Source organism: Salarias fasciatus, chromosome 8, assembly GCF_902148845.1.
Source record: "Salarias fasciatus chromosome 8, fSalaFa1.1, whole genome shotgun sequence".
In the NCBI taxonomy this organism is placed as follows: domain Eukaryota; kingdom Metazoa; phylum Chordata; class Actinopteri; order Blenniiformes; family Blenniidae; genus Salarias; species Salarias fasciatus.
In genome coordinates this window covers 8,743,436-8,765,026 of record NC_043752.1, presented here as the reverse complement: position 1 = coordinate 8,765,026, position 21,591 = coordinate 8,743,436, and the positions used below count along the sequence as shown (strand labels likewise).

At 43.0% G+C, this 21,591-nt stretch overlaps 2 protein-coding genes across 2 annotated transcripts in view; both read right to left on the bottom strand.

Moving 5' to 3' along the window:
• antxr1c (ANTXR cell adhesion molecule 1c) overlaps nucleotides 1–14,542 on the bottom strand; it is a 28,129-nt gene extending 13,587 nt beyond the window's left edge. Inside the window, exons 1-8 of the mRNA XM_030097700.1 lie at nucleotides 14,352–14,542; nucleotides 2,806–2,877; nucleotides 1,592–1,663; nucleotides 865–946; nucleotides 724–754; nucleotides 566–639; nucleotides 375–443; nucleotides 140–220 (exon numbers count right to left, since the gene is read on the bottom strand). Of these exons, the coding sequence (XP_029953560.1) occupies nucleotides 140–220; nucleotides 375–443; nucleotides 566–639; nucleotides 724–754; nucleotides 865–946; nucleotides 1,592–1,663; nucleotides 2,806–2,877; nucleotides 14,352–14,512 (642 nt within the window). The 5' untranslated portion in view covers nucleotides 14,513–14,542. The remainder of the gene's footprint in view (nucleotides 1–139; nucleotides 221–374; nucleotides 444–565; nucleotides 640–723; nucleotides 755–864; nucleotides 947–1,591; nucleotides 1,664–2,805; nucleotides 2,878–14,351) is intronic.
• A 2,989-nt stretch (nucleotides 14,543–17,531) lies between these two features.
• On the bottom strand, nucleotides 17,532–21,059 carry rbp3 (retinol binding protein 3). The gene is made up of 4 exons (XM_030097691.1): nucleotides 19,718–21,059; nucleotides 19,234–19,424; nucleotides 18,752–18,894; nucleotides 17,532–18,011 (listed from the first exon to the last, which is right to left on the bottom strand). Exons 1-4 carry the CDS (start codon nucleotides 20,909–20,911, stop codon nucleotides 17,686–17,688), a joined length of 1,854 nt encoding a protein of 617 aa, XP_029953551.1. The 5' UTR covers nucleotides 20,912–21,059; the 3' UTR covers nucleotides 17,532–17,685.
• Between the last annotated feature and the right edge of the window lie 532 nt (nucleotides 21,060–21,591).

Genomic DNA, 21,591 nt, shown 5'->3' with positions numbered 1-21,591 from the left:
GAGCGGAACAGAAATGTATGCAACCTCTTCTGACTTTCTGTCTATTTGAGAAAAGAGTTAAATCATGAAATGCAAAATATGTACGTTTTGAGATTTCAACAGCACGTTTGCGATTCACAGCTGAGAAGGGTTTATTTACCGAGTCAATGACACCCCGGAGGGCGTGGAAGCCGCCCAGCACAGGAAAGACGTGCTCGATGGTGTCTGCAATGGTGGCCAGCTGTGGCAGGAGAGAGAGAGGCAGATCGACACAGAGGTGTGTGAGGAAACGCGTCGCCGCCATCTTGAAAGCTACAGCCCAATAACTTCATTCACCGAGCGTCGTTTGGAAAAAAGGATAAAATAAAACTCTCATGTCTTTAAATCCGCTCTACCTGCGTTTCGTTGAAGTCTTTAACGCCAACACAGTACACGATTGCCCCAAGAGACCTGGCTTCCTCTGCCTGTTGGAAGACGAGAGCAAACAGCTGAGTCACTTCCAGAAAAATGCCAGTCGAGCCTCGTTTCTTGAGATTTACTGAACGGCGTCGGGGGGGAATCGGTCTCGATGCGGATCTCTTTTTACCTGCTGCTGTGCGTTGATGAGCTGGTGCTCCTGCAGCTCGCCGTCCGTCAGAGCGATAATCACGCTGGCCGTGCCTGGAAAACACACACACAGACGTGCTGTAGCTTCAACACGCAGCTTCGCTTGAGGAGAGGCCTCATTGATGATTTCAGGCTTACCAAAGTTCTCCTTCCTTATCTGCTCATTTGCCTGTAAAGAGAAAAAGATTTTCATTGACAAAAAGTCAAACCAATAACAATACAACCAAATTCCACATATCTGAAGTGTTCATTGTGTAAACGCAGGATGACAAAGCTTACATCCTGCAACCCGAGGTGCATGAACGTGTCTCCTCCTGGAACCTCTCTTTTCAGAGCGTTCAGACCCTTTCTGATGTTCACTCTGCACAAAGAAACACAACAGCAAAGTTACTAATTACAATATCCATTCAGCTTTTATTGAACAGACACAATAACGCTGATCAACAAAGATTCGCTCTGTTTTAACGCAGCATCTAGTTGCCAGATCAGTGCTGTAAAAGCATCAGAACCGTCAGTCCACGGAGAAGGAAACATGGAAACTGTGTCTGTGAATGAATCATTTGAGTGTTTTGAAACTTCATGTCGTCACAAAGACACACTCATGCGCTGTGCTTATTTCTACTGAGAGCACACATTAATGCGTTTGTGAAACGCAAAGAAAAATGTGGAAAACAACACCAGAGGTGTCAATGATTCTACCTCCTGGCACGAAACTCGCCGGTTTCTTTTCTGTGAAAATTCCACAGAAGACATTAACTCTAATTTTCCAGTGAAAGCAACTGTTTGTAATTTGTGCTCTGGCATAAACATAACAGTGAGAACCACAACGAAACAGTAGATGTAGAAACAGCTCTACACACTCCATAGCTTATTGCTGGTGAAACAGCATAATGCTTGATTTTTGCCACTTCTGCCCCACTGAGACGAAACTCAGCTCCTCTTATAAGGACCATTGAAAGGCTGACAGTAGGCTGTTACAATAAACAACGTTCTTGGCGTATTTCACCTGTTTTCGGTCAGCTTCATGATGGTGGTCGTACTGGAGGAAAACGTTATGAAGGACATCCTCAGCATGGGACTGAAGAAGAGAAACACACATCATTTCACGAATTATTCAGCTGACCACCAAGGAGAAAATGATTGTTCTGTATTTTCTGGATCAAAACACCATACATGAATATGGGCCAGTGTGCCGGACGTGCTTCCTCCCTGTGTGACGCTGATTTACATGTTGATATTGACGACAAGTCCCAGAATCTTCAGACATGGATAAGTAGTTTAAATAAAATCTAATTCTTTGCACCAAGTGTTGGTTTGGATTTAGAGCGACACAAAAGAGTGTTTTGGAATGCTAAATAGATAAATACATGGATCACACTCTACGCTGATGCAATGCAGCCCGAAATCAGAACCCGGGTCCTTGAAACTGTCCTGAATTTTTGCTGAGATGTCCAGCCTGAAGCGCTCAGAGGTTTTCTTATTTCCACCACAGAACACACAGAAGTAGTCTGAGAAAACTCATGGATTAAATCATCTGTGTGTTTTAGGTAACTGATGTGAAATTGCTTGATTAAGAGGATTAAGTTTCACTGCAGAAAGCAGAAAGATTGAATGAACTGCAATAAATTCAGTTTCATCATCATACAGTATAACAAATACAGTGCAGTAATAATTAAAATGCTTTGCATACTTTGAAGGATCATAGAATCTTGTTCAGGCGCCGTTCTGTTCTTTCAAATGCTGACAAAGTCCTAATATTGACACATCTGCCCATCAAGACTCAAATATGGCTGATATTTCTTGGAAAGAGTCTATCCAATGACATCATTCAATAACAGTAAACACACAAATCTCTGTTTTTGCAGCGTATGTACGTAGTTACATTAATCTGTGGAAGTTTTTGTTTCTTGAAATGAAATAAAGCTGACACTGCGCGGGCACATGAAGACCCTCCAGGCTCTCAGACGTCAGCGAGCTGCAGCAGACTGAATGACTAAACATCTGGACGGCTGGAGCCAGAAGAACACATTTTATCTTCTACTCCACCGGGGTGGCTGCAGTGTGGCGAGTGTGTTTCTCTGTGTTTCTCTTCAGAGAGCCCTGTGTCTACAGGAAGTCGAATACGAGGTGACGGGTTTGTTCGGGGACCTGCAGTCTGGGTTCCTGATGTTTCAGATATGGTTACGCGTGTTCTTTAAGGATTTCAAAACGTCCATTTACCTTTTGAATTTCTCGGCTAAATTCTCCACAAAGTAGTAGATTTCATTCCAGTGGTCCTTCACACTTCCCGATCTGGAGGAACAAAAACGAGGGAGAAACAGAAGAAAACATGAGATGTTTCAACACATTAAACGCTGGAGGAACTGAGGCGTTCGAGCGTCTGCGAGTTGCAGATGATTCGCTCAGCAAGAACTCAAGCGAAGTCCCAAGGCTTAAACTATTCGTCAGATGGACGCTCGCAGCCATATGTTAGAGCAATTCAACTCAGAAAAGTACAGCCTGCAAGCCAAAAACAACAGGGGGTCAAATCATCAGCGGAACAACGCGGAGAACAAGCAGCATGGAGGCTTGGGAAAACTCAGCTGTTTCATTTGTTACATTAACTTGACTGTCTGAAACACTAAAAATGCTGAATAGTGACACATTATTCAGAAAAACTTTGTCAACAGGTTTATACTTCCATTTGTTGGAATGAGGGTTTTGAGATCTGTCCACCAGAGGGCTGTGCTGCAAATTAATCGACAAATTTATCACCAAGGATTAAGAAAAGCGTGAGGAATGACGTTAATATTAATGATTAATAACTATGGGACTTTGCACTAAAGAGGAACCATTGGAAAAGGACGATGGTCTTTGAGTCCATCAAACATTGCAGCTGTCACACACCCTTCACAACTTATTTGTTAATTGGTGTTAATCTCAACACTGCCCCTCCATGGTTACCAGTGGTACTGCGCCATATTGCCATACCTGAAAGCTTCCCACAGAAACGCAGACCAAAGCATACTGTGCTTAAATCTTAGTTTTCCATCAAAATGTAGCTTTTCGTCATCGGATATGTTTTGTATCGCTGAAATTAAAGCAACAGTAGAATGTTGAAGGGAAGGATATGACATCTGAGAACACGTCTCATGAACCTGTATTGGCAAGTAACCTGAAATCATTAGCAGTCAGATGAAAGAGTCCCGCAGCAGACGACGGGGTGTTATTTAGCGCTCGCCTGCATCCTGAATGAGCCTCCGGAGGACCAGGAAATGGGCTCTTTTCACCCCAGGGGGGCTCTTCTGTAAAACCGGACTGTTGTAAAACAACTCCCCACAGCGGTACCTTCATTTCCTCTGGCCAGACTGAGTCTTTCTATTCAGGGACATTTTATTATGTTTGAAATGCTCTAGCGAAGGAGTGGACAGAGAGAGATCCGTCGGCTAATGAAAAGGCCAGAGGGATGAGATGGGGGGAAATAAGCTAATTGATTGTGGTGAAGCCGGAGGTCTGCTTTAGAGGATGAAGCTTACTCAGGACAGAGTGTGACGCTGACTCGGCGTTATTCTAGTTGCTGACGAACCGATGCAGCAGCGTTGTGCTGATGTCTTTGTGGTTTTTTTTGCTCAATCACAAGAGACACAGGTCAAGAGCGGTTTTCATCTAGACTGAAACAGCTTCCTAAAGCAACTGATAACAGTCCAAACATGAGAGCAGATGTTGGCGACTGTGTATACAAGAGCCGGCGTCGTGTGAGACGTTTGGCTAAAACTTGAAGTGGAAGTCATCCGAGTCGAATGACGTTTGTCTTTGGTGGCGCGTTGTGGAGGTCTGTGCCCCACTGTGTGGACGGGTAATTGCTTGGCCAGGCTCGCGGGAACACACAGACAGGGAAGACCGGGGAGTTCCCCCATCACTCAAAGCCAAAACCATCTAATAGACTTTTTAGACTCATGTTTTGAATCCTTGTAGACTCCAATTTTTTTGCTTTAAAAAGGCATTTAGACAGATTTTTACTGCCAGGATATTACATCCAAGAGTTGGATATAGCTGTTCATCCCTCGATTGCTTTTGCACATGCTGCAGCTCAAAAGTCACAACACTCTTTCCAACTGTAGCGACGGCGATTTAAATTAACAGCAACTTGAGAATAAGGCTGGAAAAACCATCACTGCAGGGTTTTCTCTTTGACAATATAATCTAGATTACAATGAAATGCTGAACATTTCAGAGGGTACTTTGTGCAACTTAGAAGGCCTAGAACAGGGGTCTTCAAGCCGTGGTCCTGGAGCCACAGTTGACCCTTTGGTCTCTCTGTATTTATCTTATATTTTTTATTGCGGAAAGTTGCAGACTCATCAATCTGTCATTGTACAACATCTGAAGCCCCAAATCGGTGAAGATCCAACAAGTTACAAATCACGGCTGTCTGCTGAATCGTCCAGTACTTTTAATGTCATAATTTCACAAGAATCCAAGAAAAAACAAGCAGGATGTTTGTTCAGAAGAAAAGAAGCTGTGAGAAATCAGAGCAGAGATCTTGCAGGTGGAGGATCAGGTCCATGTTAGTGTCACGTCAATAAAAGCCCACACTCTAAAATGTTACATAAGATTCAATGTTTTCACCCATGATGTCTGGAAAGTTCTAAACACCGGTCAACTTAAGAAGCTGAGCGTTCCCTGGAGGTTCACATGACCTGTTCTCCCACATTAAAGCTGGCATTCTTCTGGTGCTGACGGCGCAAAGACGGGAGGACAAGACCTTTCAAGCTAAACAAAATCCTCCCAGGATGAGGGGGAGAGAAAGAAGCTTGAGGTAGAGGAGCCGAATGTTTAACTCGACCAAATGTGCAGCGCAAACAGAAAGAGTCACAAAAAGGACTGCACACGCTCACACAGCCCTGAAGGAGCGGCGGCCGCCAGATTCTCCAGCAGATTGTTCCATTATAGCAACAGAGAGAGAGAATGAAGTCCGGTGCAGAGCTGCAGAGGTGCGGGGCTCCTTTCTCCGTATTTATTTAACACCAGGGTGAATCTGAGGGCTACCACCTTCGGTTTCTCGCTGCTTATCTTTGTTTCTGAGCCACAATTGTGGCTTGTTTGCGTTGGACCGGCTGGATTGTCTGTGGCGGACGCAGCCGTGGGACCCAGGTCCGAGCTTGCAGTTTCACTCACCTGTCTAAACAGTGTCGGTGAGAGGAAGTGGGACATTCTGCTCTGTGGTTCCCGATCAAACCGCTTTGTGCGGTGCGTTATTCCCCCCACAATCCCTTGATCTAATTTTAATCATCCGAGCCGAGCCCTGGAGTTCAGTGTGGTGTGGATGTAACCGACAAGGTGAGGCGGGGGCGCGGGTTTATCAAGTTATCGCAAAATTTATCATCGATGTCAACACTGTAATAATGAAACTGATTGAAATTCATTCATGTACTGTGACGTATACCTTCACCATGTATGTGGCACATGGGGAGAACATGCAAACTCCACAAAGAAAGGCCCTGGGCAGTATTTGAACCGAGGACCTTCTCGCTGTGAGGTGAGAGCGCTAATAACTGCACAGCTGTGTGGCCGCTGGCTGAAAGTAATGCACCAAATTCACAAAAAAACAAGCTTTTTAAACTTATTTCATATCTGTAGATGAAAAACATCTCAACATTATCTCATATTTAGCTGATTTGAAGGTTATGTAATAGAAAAAAGATCTAAGCAGAGGTTTAGGGTTCTGTTGATACCAGTCGGATGAAAACTGGAGAGAAAAAAGCAACAAAAGAGGAAAGGAATGAAGAGCAATAGAGACACGAAAACTCACTAAAATGAAGTGTGGGAGTGAGATAATGTTAAAAATCTGTTGTCTCAGCATGTTAGCCAGAAAAACACGCCAACGATTCACTGAAACACTGAAGGCCAAGCCTGTAACTCTTGTGAGACTTCTTAAGAGCAGACAGACAAGAAACCGCTGGTTCAAACAATGCTTGGTTATTGCATCCTCACTTAAAAAGACAAAGCTCGTCTCCAGATTCTGCAGCCAACACATGCCCAGGTGATGAATGGTCCATCTGTGAGACCGACAGCTCATCATTCCAGACGAGACATGAATGAAAAACAGCGCCAGCCATGTGAAAATCTGTGCTCGAAGTTTATGAATAAATGTTTATTAAGCTAACTGCTGTCAAATCAAAAAAATTCATTTGAACGTATTCTGGTGTTTATTTTAACTGTGGGTCCTGCTCACATGACCATGATATGCACAACACAACTGATATTACAGTCCTGTTTTCCACAGTCCAGTCATCCTAAAACCTTGTTGTAGTAAATTATATGTAAGCAGATACTTATTTATGAGCATTTGTCATTTTGAGTACCTGGTCTGTTTTTTAAATGAGATAATATGAATTATTAGCGCTCAGCAATGTTAATAGAGGCCATGTGAAAAGAGGAAATGAATTCTCTAGGACGTACACAACGAGCCTGAGAAGTCCTGCAGAATGAAAACATCTTCCATCATTTTTAATAATATCATTTTCTGCTGACTGGCTTCCTCTGTGATGTGGGGTCGAAGCGAAACGAGCCAGTGTGAGCCTGCGTGTGTTTACAAAAGCACAAAGATAATGGGGAAGTACAACAGTGTAACACACGGAAGAAGAAATAAACAGTAGATAAACTATAACAACGGCGCTAAGAAGACTGAACCACAGCGCGTCAACACTGCTGGGGAAAGTACGCAATGATGAAGTCGCGCTAATTTAAAAAGATCGTTACGACATGTTTCCATGTTTGAAGCGTTTACTGCCAAGAGCGTCTATTGTCGAATATGTTTTACTGGCCTCTGTTGTGTTCAGTGTGGTGTGGAAGCCCGTGAGCTTATCATAATCTAACTGTTACGTTACAAGTGGGTGAACCGTGATTTTTCAGAAAACTGCATGACTTCGGTCCAGAACCATCAACAGCAGGGTTATGATTTACATAGCTGTGGCCAGTTCTAAATGGGCTTCACTTCCACGGGCCACTTTTTCCACTGCTTCAGCAGCCTCGCAGCGCTGTTGGATTTACGTTCATCAATTCTCTCCCACGGACAGGAGTAGTGATGGCCGCAAGGTGCTCGGCAGTCTCGGGCTTTGGTGCCTTGCTCAAGGACACCTGGACTTGGAGTCACAGTGAAATGGAGGTCAATGGATCCTGAGTCACCCAACATTTTGAGAAACATGGTTTTAAACTTCCATAGAACTCTAATGTGATGTGATTTAATGTGAGATATACATAACATGTAAGCTGTGACCCTTTTGCAAAACAGTCGCCTTAGCGGTTTTACTGTCTGAAAATATTATGTAAGCAAAATGCCCCTTTAAAGCTGCTCTAGTAAATATTTCTAAGATCTTAATGAGTCACATGAATGAACCTGAACAATCTCGCTTCTACTCCCAAATCCCCAAATAATTAACCTCTGGCTCAGCGGTTTGTATCGGCTTTACTGAGTGTTTTACTTCAGCTCATTGGATTTATGTCCCGCGGCTTTAATGACCTGATTGCTTAATTGCTTTTACTGGCGTCGTTTGATAGCATTTTAGCATTAAAGAACAGATACGCACTGTCGAGGGAAAGCTGAGCAAAAAGAAATATCTCAGCCAATAACACTGGTTTTAAAAGAGTCCAGGACAGAATCCACCTTTGCTGCTGTCACTTGTTATTCTGTATTCTCAAAATTAGCCGAATACATACAACTAAGCCTTATTTCAGACGCCTCCCTTGAGGAAAGCCGTTCATGTTGTTGCAAAGAACCCGAAAATGGTCGTTTATGTGCCAAGCAAGTATTACCTATTCCCAAAGGTCTTGTAAGGCAAATATAGTTTAGGCGTGTTTGGTTAATATAATACCTTTGTGAATTATTCTCAATGAGCGAGTGTTTTTCTTCTTTCGCCGCCTGTTAACAACCGAACGGGCTCTGCTCTCCCAGAGGGCAACATTCTGACGCCATGTGGGAAAAAGCTGCTTCGGTCTGAAGGCTTAGCGGCTCAACGTTGTTCTCACGGTTCAAAGTGTCAAAAAAAAAAAGAGGAAAAACTTAAAGAAGTAGAAGAAGAAATCCAGCAAGTCTGCCGTTCCAGCTGCTAGGCCTCCCCAAACCGCCCCAGCCTGCAGCCAATGACGGCACTCCAATTTAACTGACTGGGCACAAGGCGTTGTTTGTTTAAAACCACTAACCTACTTTTACAGCCGTCGCAGAAGTCAAAGTCTTTACAGCGCGAACGCAGAGCTAATGCTACGTGCTAAACCGAGAGGCACGTCGACGGTGGAGAGGCATGTGGAAAGAGCGGCTAAAGCTGTGATCTCTTCCTTTGTAGTTCTTATCTTTAAGTCTCAAAAACCATTGCAAGGCACTTTTCTTTTAACTGAGCCTTTTAAAGTCTTTTTTTTTCCTTTTGCTTTTGTTGCTGTTTTTAAAAGACTTCTGTAAAACAGCGAGGCCAGAGGACAGAACAAGCGAGCCGGGTGTCATTCCACAGCTAGGACGTATTCAGACAAATCCGAGGTATTTAATGACTGCAGCTGCGCTTCTTTTGGGGATTTTCTGCTGAGTTGTCGGGATTCAGGAAGCGTGATCCAAACTCGTGACTGCACCAACGTCAAAACCCAACACAAGGCAGAAATACCTGAATCTGAATGTATCTGGGATAAATAACAGATATTATTAGCTTGGCTTCAGTTAGAACAGGGGTTCTCAAAGTGTGGAGGGACAAGCTTAAACCACATTCACCTCAATTAAAGCTTCACTTTCTGTGTTACTTGGATGTTTTCAAGTCTTCAAGGAAAAGTCTACAAATTCTGAAGCTCTCTGGTGCCCCCCAGGTAGCAAACAAACACCTGCTCTCACAAAGAAATGGATCATTTTCAAAGAGTCAAGATCTTAGAAAGTGTCTAAAGCCTTGTTATCCAATATTCACAGCGCTATTTATAGTTTCACATAAAGAAACACCAGCGCCAACTCATGGCCTGGCATGCTAACGACACTGTTTTCAGTTTTTCCTGCTTTAAAGCTGTTTTTCTGCTTTGATGATAAGTGGGAAGACATTTTTTGACGTCTCAGAGACAGAAACTCCTGTAAGCTACCTGAGCGTGACTGTCCCTGAAGATCCATCCTTCATCAGGAGGTGAGGCGTGTGTGTGAGTTCCTTTATGAGCCACATGAACCCGTTTCCCCCTGGAGTTGGTTTCCATATGAAACACTGAGCTGTGACCCGCCTGCTCTGAATCAGCACATTTACCGAACATCCTTGTGTGTGACTCAAATCTCAAGGGTTGGTGCTTAATGTAACAAAACCTTCAATTAAACTGTTACCTAACTTAAGAAGAAACAGGGAAATGTGCGGCAATGACTAAATGGTTGCTTTCAGTGATGAGAGCCGTGATGTTTTTCCTCCATCATTTGGTTTTGATTAAAATCTTTAACACTGCAGTGCTCGAACAGAAACGCTGTAAAAGTCACTATTTCTGGCTTTAAAGGAAATGATGCAACTTGACGGCGTGCTGAGTCTTCTCATGATATCACCTGGTCGCATTTTTAATGGTTCCAGGAATCTGTGCGAGGCGTTGCTCGTGGAGGTTGGCCGGCTCACCGCACACTGAAAATAAGATTATCAAACCTGTTTCAGGTGCGACTTGCCGTCTTGGAAACACGGTTGTGAGAAGGTCACCGATTGGATCTAATTGCTGGGGGTTTACGTTACTGGTGTGACACTTCCTTCTTCCCTACAAGATATCGTATATATTTCAGCGTGGCTCACAGTGGTTTGGAATTTTTGCGTCCTGCTTAAAGCCCACATTTTCCAGCCCCCCCCGTCCCAGATGTCCCAAACACAAACTGCCAACCAAACCGTCACGAGCCGCCTTCTTTACAGTTCACACTTCAGCCGTGCGTATGTTTGAACAAGCACCGCAGGCTCGAGCCGTAACCTGACGTCATCTGCCCCAAGCCTGTAATAAATGCTTTGGGAGTCCATTTTAAGAGCCAGCGCAGCAGAATCTTCACTCAGACTGATCCTTTCTTCCACCGAAACAACACAGTTCTAATCTTTAAGCAAACTGAACGTCCCGATCTTTTCAGATCAACTGCCGGTTCTGTCGGCGTTTCCAGACACTCTGAGGTTCAAGAAGGTAAGAAGCACCATGGATGGATATGTTTGCTTCATGTTACGTCATGTTTCACAACAAACAGCCAGCGAGCCGTTTGGGAGTTTTCCAACACGTTGACATCGATGACATGGACCAAATGTCTGCCGTCTCTGGGATTCCTCCTCCTCGTCTCGACACAGTCACAATAAAGAAGGGATTCCTGACATGTTGTCATTTCACTGCCAGAGCTTGGCATCATTTGGAAATAAGATTTTTATTTGGGATTTCCATTCTTGCATTTTTTTCCTACAGCACAGCAAAGAACATAACTATTGAGTTGGTAGTTGACAAAACTGTCCAACAATTCTTCTGTTCAGGATACGTTTGCACAATGTTTCAATTGAAAATGCAAGTTTTGTTTTTGTTTTTCCTTTTTGGAAGAGTTTCGTGCCTCCATGGAGGTCATTTTTAAATCATATAAACTGCTTAAAGCTGCTGTTATTTGTTTTTGTAAAGACACAAAACTTGGATTGTTATTGCAGGTTACTCTGAACTCTAAATCTACAGAGGGAAAACCTGAGTGGGAGTTATGCAACTCTGGAATCCGCCATTTTTGTTTTTGTGTATCAATCTGCACATGTGCAGAAGAACTATTTACTACGGCCGCGGTGCACGTGCACTATAGCATTTTCAAAAACTTGCAGTGCCTTTGGTACCACTGTCTCGATGAAAACTCTCCATATTCAAGTTGTTTTGTAACAGTGGCCTGAGCGAAGTATGATCACTGAGCTGTCTTGGTACGTCTGTTGATGGTTGCTTCATATGTTGATATCTGTTTTTTTTTTTTTTTGCCAGCTGACTTCTTCACTTCATGGAATTTGCCCCCACGGACTATTAAAAGGGAGTGAGCTGAATGGATGGAGCTGTTTTCCTTTGTTTATCCGCAGTCCTGGAGCCTTCCTCTCACGACCTGCTCACTGTGATCCTCCCACACGGATAAACTGGGCCACGAGGTTCAAGCCGCGTCCTGTAAAAGCGGCTCAGGACCCGAGAGATGGGGGATGAGGGACGGCTGTAAGAAGCCTGAGACAAGTCCCTAATGAGCTTCCTCTTGTGTTTTAAGTCCACAAATAGTGTCTTGTTAGTCACCTCCACAGTGGGCAGAGAAGCATGTGAGAGAGCTAACAATAGAAACAAACAGCGAGGCAATAAAAACAAACAAAATAGAGCTGCGTCTTGACGTCCACATCTGGCATTTAATAACCACAGAAACTCTTAGAGGCCAAATCCGCCGGCAGGAGGTGCTGCTGATTCCCCCCGTTCTCGCCAAAGCTGCACGAAAGCCCGTCATCTGACAACCTCCGAGAGAAACACACCAAAACAGGCCTTTAAACGTGCTGCGTGCAACATTTTTCTCCTCCAAATGAGGACCACATTTTCTATAAATGCTGCTGCTTCCTGTCCTGCCTTGTTTTCCCTCCCTCTCGCTGGCTTGGCTCCATCACAGGGAAGGGAAACAGAACTTTCTCATTGTTTTTTTTTTTTAAAGCACGTTATAAAATTGCCAGCGGACGATGATCCTTTGCTTGTTTGCAGTATTTACAGGCGTAATAAAAAGAGTGAAAATGACGGGGAACATTCATCATTTGAAGCATGGCTAGCCTTCAGAAATCATTATGGAGAGTTTCACTCATTTGTTCATTTTTTAAATTCCTGATCTGAACTAAGGTTTTGTAATAGTTTGTAAATGTCTCCTTTTTACCGAATTTTGGATTTCAAATTGAATTTATCCCAATATATGAATAAAAACTATAAAAAGGACTGTCTATGTAGAAAAAAGTGTTGTAATCTTTTGATTTACTTCAAAAACTTCAATATGCGGAATAATTATCAGGATTTTAACCCTTTTAATGCCAAATTTGAGTCTAAAATGTAAAATTTTCAGTAATGTAGTCTGTTTACAAAGTTGGTTATCACCTGTAATGATCAGATCTTAGAAATTATTGATCAATGTGATGTTGATTTAGGATGTTTTAGGTGGAAATGTGCGAAGAGTGTCAGTGCTGTATCAAAACTCATAAACGAAACAGTAATAAGAAAAGTTCATGTTAAGTTTGACTCATGTAATTATAATATTATCTCACCTAACAAATAATGACATAATAATAAAACCCTAACATGTTACATAATGAATGATTTTGCATGTGATGAGATTAAAAAGTGTCATTTGATTGGAATTAATGGGACATTTCTGTCACAAAATGACAGAGGAAGGTCAATATTATATCTGATGCTACCTAAAAATGATTATTACCATTTAAAGATTTTGGAAAACTTATTCAAAGGTGACTAGGGTTAGCTTCCCTGCCATCAAGTAATCAGAACCAATATTAAACCGATTAAAGATGATTTAAGATGTTGTAGTTTTGTACAGGGATGAAGATGTTTAGGAGATTCTTGCAGAAAAAGATCTTCAAAAATATCAATCTGTAAGGTTTTTACCTCACCCTTTTTAAGGAAATTGACAATTTTGTCATTATTGACTGAACTGTTAAAGTGATTCCTGATGGGTTACAATGTCTAGTCAGCAAAGAAAAGTTTAAATTAGTTTAAAATAACAAGCTGAGGTGATAAATCTAGTTTGTTTTGGCACCAAGTCACTTCTTAGTTATTCCAACATGACATTTCGAGCTGGATGAAGTTAATTTGTAGTTGCTCGCTGCTCTACATCACATATGTGGTAAACTCAATGTGCATAAATTAAGTCTGCACCAGGCAGTCCAGAAGTTTTTCCCCCTGACATTTCATTTTCTCCTCTGCTGCTCGAGTCCAGCTAAGATGTCACATAACCGCAACATTTTTCCAATGTGGGTGTGCAGAGAAATGAAAGCGTTCAATGAGCCGCAAGGAGAGGGGGAAAAAAGTTCCTTGAAGCAGGAAGAAAGGAAAAGGCCTGAAAAGAGTTTTGGGTTAATTCAAACTAGTAACCAAAAGATAAGAGTTCAGAGAGTTTAAAGAACTGAACACAAAGATGTGGGTCGTCCCTCTTCTTGCTGACTCAGCACGCTGCTCTCCAAGAGACGGCCTCCTTTCCACTGTACATGCAGCCTCCGACCGGGAAGTTCTCTGCAGCTCTTCAGGAACAGTTCAGAAGAATCCCATTCTCCTTACATTTGCATCCAGAAGACACATCTTTAAAGCAGGCCCTGTGGCAGCGATCATGGCGAGGGCCACAGATAATGTCAGCTTCTCTCACAGAAGGACAAATGTCAATGGCTGAAGCAACAATGAGTGAAAAGTTGAGAAATAAATGAACATAAAACATCACAGAATGGCTGTAATTTAATGAAAATGCATCAGTTCTGTTATTCCAACTTTAAAATGACCTCAGCTTCCTATCAATCCTTACCATTTCTGAACATTTAACCTGTAGGATTCTGGTGTCTCATATCTGACCTGTGCCCTCATTGTCCAAATTTCGAACCGCTGGTCACTAGTTTGAATCCCAGTCAGCCATAAACTGGAATTAATATGAAGACAACACGTTGTATCGTCTTCTATTGATGAAACATATCAATAAACACCTTTTAAAATGACGTCATTTCCGTTTACAGCTCTGTTTTTGATCACTTCACGTTCATTGATTAATTAAAAAAAGTCAGTCCGTGTTTACTTACTTGTCAAGAACAAAGTAAAGGTCAAAAGCGCCCTGACAGGAGCTCTCCTCCTCCTCCTCCTCCTCCTGCAGCTCCGGCTCGGATCTTGCCGATGGAGAAAAGAGCAAAAATAATCCCAACAAAACCAGAACAAGACGCGCATTTTGCAAAAAGATGGCCATAATTTCTCCTTTGTTTGGAAGAAGAAGTGGCAGAAACCAAAAAAAAAAAAAAAAAAAAAAAAAAAAGGTTATTCCTTTAACGGATGAAACTTTTTTAAAAGTGGGGTTTTACATTCCAGAGAGAGGAATACAAAGAGATGCAACAAAGAGAGGAGATGGGGAGGATTAGAAATCAATTTTTAGCTGTGATCGGTCCACATGCAGCTCTCGAAGTTTTCAGCTCTGGAGAAAAAAGAAAAAAGAAAAAAAAATTCCAGGCTGGATGCAATGATTGGACATATGGGATTTGCCAAAATGAAATTTGGATAAAAGTTCCGCTTCAGAGTGTGAGAGCTGTTTTATGTGTTTAATAAGCCGAGAGGAGAGTCCGTGCGGAGCGGAGTCGGAGCGGCGGGGTCTGCAGCGGAGGGGGGACAGGTTTCACATTTCATCCCGAGGAGGAGAGACCGGGAAAATGGGTCAACATCCCATTTTGCGCCTCCCTCACGTGGCAGACTGGCGCGTTTTACTGGGAGAGATGGCTCTGACACCGCCCGCCCTGCACGCCTCCGGGCTGCGCCGGTGCGTTTAACCAACGACCGACTTATCCTGATCATTACACTACGATTTCATTATGATACTAATCAATACAGATATGAATATTGATAAAATACTAAAACAATATAGATGGAATGCCGATATAGAACCAATACTTTGTACAAAATGTATTTAAATAAACATAATTGAAGGAAAATGTTCAGATATTTGCATTAACTTGTGGTAGAATAAATACAAAGTGATGGAAGTGGATGCAAACATCCCCAATCAATTCAGAAAGAGTCATTCCCATAATATGCATTGTCATCACTGCAAGAGCGTAAAACCAACTGTTTGTACTGACAGTAGTTTGGATCTAAATGGACGAGTAAGAAGAAACCGAGCATGGCTGCATAGTTCTAAAGAGCTGTTTTGGCTCCTTTTAGCTGGAATAATCTGCCGAGAGGGAAAAAGGAGCAGAAGTGATTGGCACCACTTTTGTCTCCCCTGAGCCGCTGACTGACCTATAATCAGCTTTCACTCTTACACAAACCAGACAGGCAAATACTTTCCTGTCAAGTCTGTGGCAGCTTCTCTTCTCGGCATCCTGTGAAGATGTCAGTATAAATATCTTCATATCAGGAGGAAAAACTTTGTCAGAAGGTCGCATTGTCGTGTTTTTTTGAAGGTGGTATGAGCCAGAAAGAAACATCAAGACCACCAGAACCTGAGACTAACAAGTTCCTGGAACGCTTCACCTGATTGACTTTTAAACACAGTATAATCTACACCATGATTCTCTCACTGGATTTGAAAAGGTTCATGAAACCCACCCAAGCTGACGCTTATTATTTTTCGATTTGCTTTATTCACCTCAGGGTGATGTGTGTTTTGGATCCGACTGACTTTCTGAGTGAGGGTTGGTAGTTCTCCACGGGGCAAACCCAGAAACAGTCACATTCACACCAAGGTTTTTTAAAATTCCCCAATAAGGTGTTTGGATTTTTAGAGGAAACCAGAGAAAATGCAGGAAAGTCCCCTGGCCCGGACTCAGACTGGCCATATTTTTTTTGCAGTGAGGTGAAAGTGCTGAACACTTTGCTGCCCTGTTGTTTTCTTATAATATATAGCAACACTCTGCTCTCCATCCAGCTGCTGGTCAGTGAAGATGACTGGTTTTTAACATGAAGGTTTTCAAACATGTGGCCCCTGGGCCAAAACCAGCCCGCTAGAAACCAGTGCAAGGAGAGAAATGAAAAAAAAAAAAAATTAATTTTGTTTCAAACTCATTCAATGAGGATCACTTTTTTTAAAAGAGATAATAAAACAGACATCAGTAAATCAACAGTTAGAAGCAGCATCAAAGATCGCCTCTCATTTTCAGATGGAACAAAAATAGGAATCACAGAACATTTACATTTGGATATTTCTATTTCATTCTATTTTGGACTTTTAAGAATCAGAGTAAATTGTCGAAATTGTGCTTATTTTCCTTCGATTTGTTTGAGTTTGTGAAAAAAAAAAACTTGCCGTCAGGCACCGTTTGCATATTTCAAGTGAAAATGCATCATTTTCATCTCAGAAAAGACTTGTGTTTATAAGGCATCATTTTAAAAACGATATCCGTTCACACAGAAACGGCAGAAATGCTGTATGCAATGTCTTTACATTCCAGACCATGACTTAGCGCGGTGTGCTGGTTGTTTTTTGCAATGGAACCACACTTCAAAAAGTTCCACATTGGGAGATTTTATTAAAAAAAGTTGCTCTTTCAGTGGCTCCAAGCACCATTATCATGTGAAGAGACAGCCAACAAAAGTTCCGTCGTGTAAACAAGCCTAAATGTAGACTTTTTTACATCTTTTTTCTTTTTTTTTATTATTACAACATAAGCTGAAACATTCAAGCTGTGGTTATTTCTCAGCTCTTTTGCTCTCATTTTCCTGTCATGACCCACTCTGGATAAAATTGAGCTGTATGTGGCCCCTCAATGCCTCCTCTTTAACGTGTGCCATATGGTTTGTATTGTCAGCCTGCAGTTCCACGTCAGGCTCATCCCAGGCCGTCGTGATGACAGTCAGATTTAATGTCTGCGATGCCTCTTCTCGTGCTGCGGAACATAAAAACACACCCCCGGCTGTGTATTTCGCACGTCGTCTTTATTGAGGCTCTCCACTGATACAGCCCAAGTGGGTTTTTCTTTCACACAGTGACGACATTACATTCAATGATCAGCAACTTCAATCACTTTAGAGGTTCCAATTCTGGATATCAAGCGGAAAAAAAAAAAAAAAAGCAAACATCTGTAAGCGCGATCAAATGCTGTGATCAATCAGTTTGTGCACGTGACTTCTTGAGAATGTGATATTTGGAGGTTGTGTTTTTTGGTTTTACACTTTCTGTTTGACACAAAGATTCGCATGGGCTTTTCAGCACCATTCACACTCGGAAACTTTCAATAGTCAGAGTCACGAAACTACAGAAAACCCTGCTGAACGTTTGCTCTACCTTACAAAGAGACAAAGAAGGCTTAGGTATTAACAGAATGGAAAATACGTTACACTTTTCTGAATCTACAGCGTTCAGTTCTCAGATAAGTCTACATTCTTGAAACCATTTGGCTGCCAAAGTAAAAGTGGCTTCGCTCGGGACCGGGTTCACTTCTGGCCTGCAAAGTGCTTGTTGAGGATCCCCTTGGCGGTCTCCAGAGCGGCCTCGGCTGCAGTGGGAATGTGCGGCGCGACGCCGGCGCCCTCCCAGGCCGGCCCCGCGCTGGTGTCGGAGTGGACGGTGGGGATGTTGAGGAAGATGTCGGTCTCGCCGATGCGGAAGGTCTTGGGCGGGTGGGAGGTCCCGGCGGTGGTCTCGCCGACGATCATGGCGCGGCCGTGCTTCTTCATGATGTAGACGAACTCCTCGGCGGCGCCGGCCGTGGCTTTGCTGGTCAGGATGATCAGGCTCTTCTTGGAGCCGTACCTTGTTCCTGAAAGAGTGAAACAGATGGAGCTCGAATAAGATCAAAGCTCTTCAACACAAAAGAATTTCAGGGGATTCGACAAACAGTGAAGTCTGAGTGTTGAGGATCGATCTGTAACTTTGATATTGGACTGTAAAGAAACATACGGATACATTTATTATGAATGAAAAAATTAAGCCGACGTTTTTGAGTTATTAGTCTTTATAAAGCAGTGACTTCATCACTGTAATACTGTAATTAGTTTTATAATCAAATGCATTGATAATTGTTGCATCTCAGAAACTAGTTGAAACTGTGAAAAGGACAATCAGCTAAAATAGATCGTGTTCAAAACTAGTAAAGATAATTCAAAAAGCTAATATGCTGTTAAAAACAAGTTAAATATCTAAAATGACGAAACACCTGAAATACAATGTTGGGTTAACGGTTTAAAGCAATTGAAATGAAAAAAAAAAGAAAAAGAAAAGGCAAAATGGCCAGAACTGCTGCTGTAATGTGTAAAACAGATGAGTCAAGTAGAAATTAATATAACAAAAAGTAACAGTCTAAATAGGGCGACAAAAGGTAAAACAGCTTAAAACATTTAAAAAAGGCTTGTCAAATTTTCAGTGTTGAAGCTTCGCAAATGAAATAAGATGGATGGGTGGATGTGGTTGATGGATGGATTATATGGTTATCTCTTTGTCTTTTCTCTATAATCTATTGCGAATGCAATACATTGACTTGACTGTATTCTCTGCGGTTACCGGTGAGCTCAGACAGGCTCAGAAGCTCCGTGGTGGTACCAGACGGTCTGTCATACAGCTTGTCCAGAACAATCTGCTTGTCCCCATCGAAGAAATAGGAGCAGAAGCCTGAGATGGCGGTTGTTGGGCCACCAAGGTTGTTCCTGAAAATCCATGAAACAGTCACAGAAATGCTTGCGTCATTGCCTTGCTGTTAACCAATAATCTGTTGAGTCATGGTCCATTCTGGAAACTAATCGGTTAGTTAAGCGCTTGATTACTAAGTGGTTCATTTTCTAAAGTGATACACAAACTAACCAGGATTATCAGTACATAAATAAATCAATCCTATCAAATGAATACTGAACCTAGACCAACTAAAACCTCTATAAATAGAGCTAGACTGATGGGCTTTAGCAGCTTTGGTGGATGATTTGTTTGTCAAAAATAGGCAGACAGTTTTGAATAGAAGCGCAGACTTGACTATAAGCAGGATTACAAACCTGAGGTCGATGATCATGGCATCAGTGTTGACAACTTTGTTCCAGACGTGCTCAACAATAATCTGGGCAATAGCCTTGACCTCCTCGAAGTCTCCGAACATGTCAAAACGCAGGTAGCCAATGTTGTTTTCAAATACGTCGGTGTGGAAAGAGACCTTAATCAGCTCGATGTACATCTCTGGAGAATAGTTCTGCAGAGGAGAATACACATCAAGCATCTTTTTAGTGGCGTGCAAAGGTGGTGCTTCCAAAGGAATACTAATAGCCGCATATAGTGGTTTCATTTGGTCATCTGATGTCAGAGCCAAAGAAACGTTTTCACATATTTGCCAGTTGGTACAAGCACAATGAAAAACATCTGATGTTTACTATCGACACCTTTATCAATCAGAAAACCAAGAAGAATCAGGCTTTGACCACTAGCAGGCCACAAGTGTTTTTCCAATGATCAAAACACCAACGATCCCTTCCACAAAGATCTTACCATCGGTGGGAGAGCCGGGGTGTTGCTTGTGGTCTTGAGGCTCTTGTCTCCAGAAAGGGTCATCAAGTCAGACGACAGTTTTGCCTCCAGGTTGTCCTTGGAGACCACCATGCTGTACTCGCCGTTCGCCAGGAGCTCTTTCAGTTTCGTAGCAACATCTGCGCCGATATTCTGAAAAGCGTAGTTGTCAGCCACCAGGGTCGCCGTCCCCTCGAGGATGGCTGGGACCTGTGCGCGGAGGCCGACGATCTTGATTGCGGTTGCAAGGGCGTCCTCTGCATTGACCTCCACATCTGGAGTGACGCCTGTGATCTCCCAGGTGGAGCCGGTGATGGGGTTGACGGACTTTGCGACCGGCACAGTAACATAGAAGTCGGTGTCGCCCACTTTGATTTTGTCGATCTTCACCGAGCCGCCGGCGGTCTTCTCACCCACGATGGTGGCCCGCTTCAGGTTCCTGAGGCAGTAGGCGACGTCTTCTGCGATGCCCTTGGTGTTCTTGCTGGTGAGGATGATGAGTGGTTTAGTTGTGCCGTATCTCTGCCCCAGCAGCGTGGCCATGGAGAACAGCTTGGTGGTGGTGTTCGAGGGACGGTCATATATGCTGTCGATGTGAATCAGAGGCTCGGCTTGCGTGAAGTAGGACACGATGTAGGGGATCCCCGAGACGTCTCCGCTGCCCGTGTGGCGCATGTCGAAGATCAGAGCAGACGTGGGCAGGATTTTATTCCAGACGAGGTCTAAGAGCAAGGCACCGATCTTGTCAGCAACCTCCTCACCGAGAATGTGATCGATCCTCAGGTAGCCGATGTTTCCCTCCAGGATGTCGAGCTTGATGGAGGTCTGGAGTACGGCGATGAGCTGCTCGGGGGGCAGCGGAGGCATCTGCGGGGGAACCACTGGAACGTAATTGGGCTCATAGGAGACCTTCAGACGTGGGTCGCTGACCGTGGTCTGGACTCCAGAGCTGAGGACATTGGCCAAGGATTCGCCGTCTGGAATCTTGAGAATTTCTGTGTTGCTACCGGCCGCAGCGATCGCCTCCTTCATGCCCACCAGCTTCTCTGGCGAGCAGTAGTTGTCCATGATAATTTTTGCCATATCTACAATGATTGTAGGGGGGAATGAGGCCTGGATCAAGGAAATATTCCCCAAAACTAGCAGAGACGCCACTAAAAAGACAGACTTTGCCATTTTTGCGCCCAAGAAAATCAAAGAAAACTGAGTCGCTGGAAAGTGGAGGTTGTTGAGCTGAACCTCCTTCTCCAGAGAGGTTCGCTGTCAAATGGCACTGTTTTGACTGCAAAGTCTCTGTTAGCACACACCTAAGAGGATTTGCTCCACAATAAACCTCTAATCGTATTAGTGCCTCTGTAATGCAATAACAAGAGGGTGTTGCTAAAGGTATTGGTTTTAATTTTATGCAAAGTATTCTGCACGCCTATTTAAAGACGCTTGTGTCAAATGTTTTGTAACAAAGAAAAGATGGAGAGAACATTCAGTCAACCAGAGTAGGTTGCTCATTCGCAAACACCTTTCATATCTGTGCGTAAATAGCAGTTAAAGGCTGCTTCGATATATTTTATGACATTTTACTGTTTATAAACTAATCTAAGTACCTCATGAGAATTCCTGCGTCTTACATAACTTAAACTGTTCAGAGCAGCATTCAGCTCTTGAGTGAACTGAACAGTCGGAATCAGTGTCGGTTTGTTGGGTACTTGCTCCCTCTGCTGGCGAGTTGCTCAAAGTAGTTTCAAAGCCAAAACAGCAGGATTAGTCAAAGTACAAAGCAAACAAGACTTCTAAATAAAATACACAGGAATTACGCATGACAGTGTCGATAGAATATATACAGCATAGTACAAGCTGTT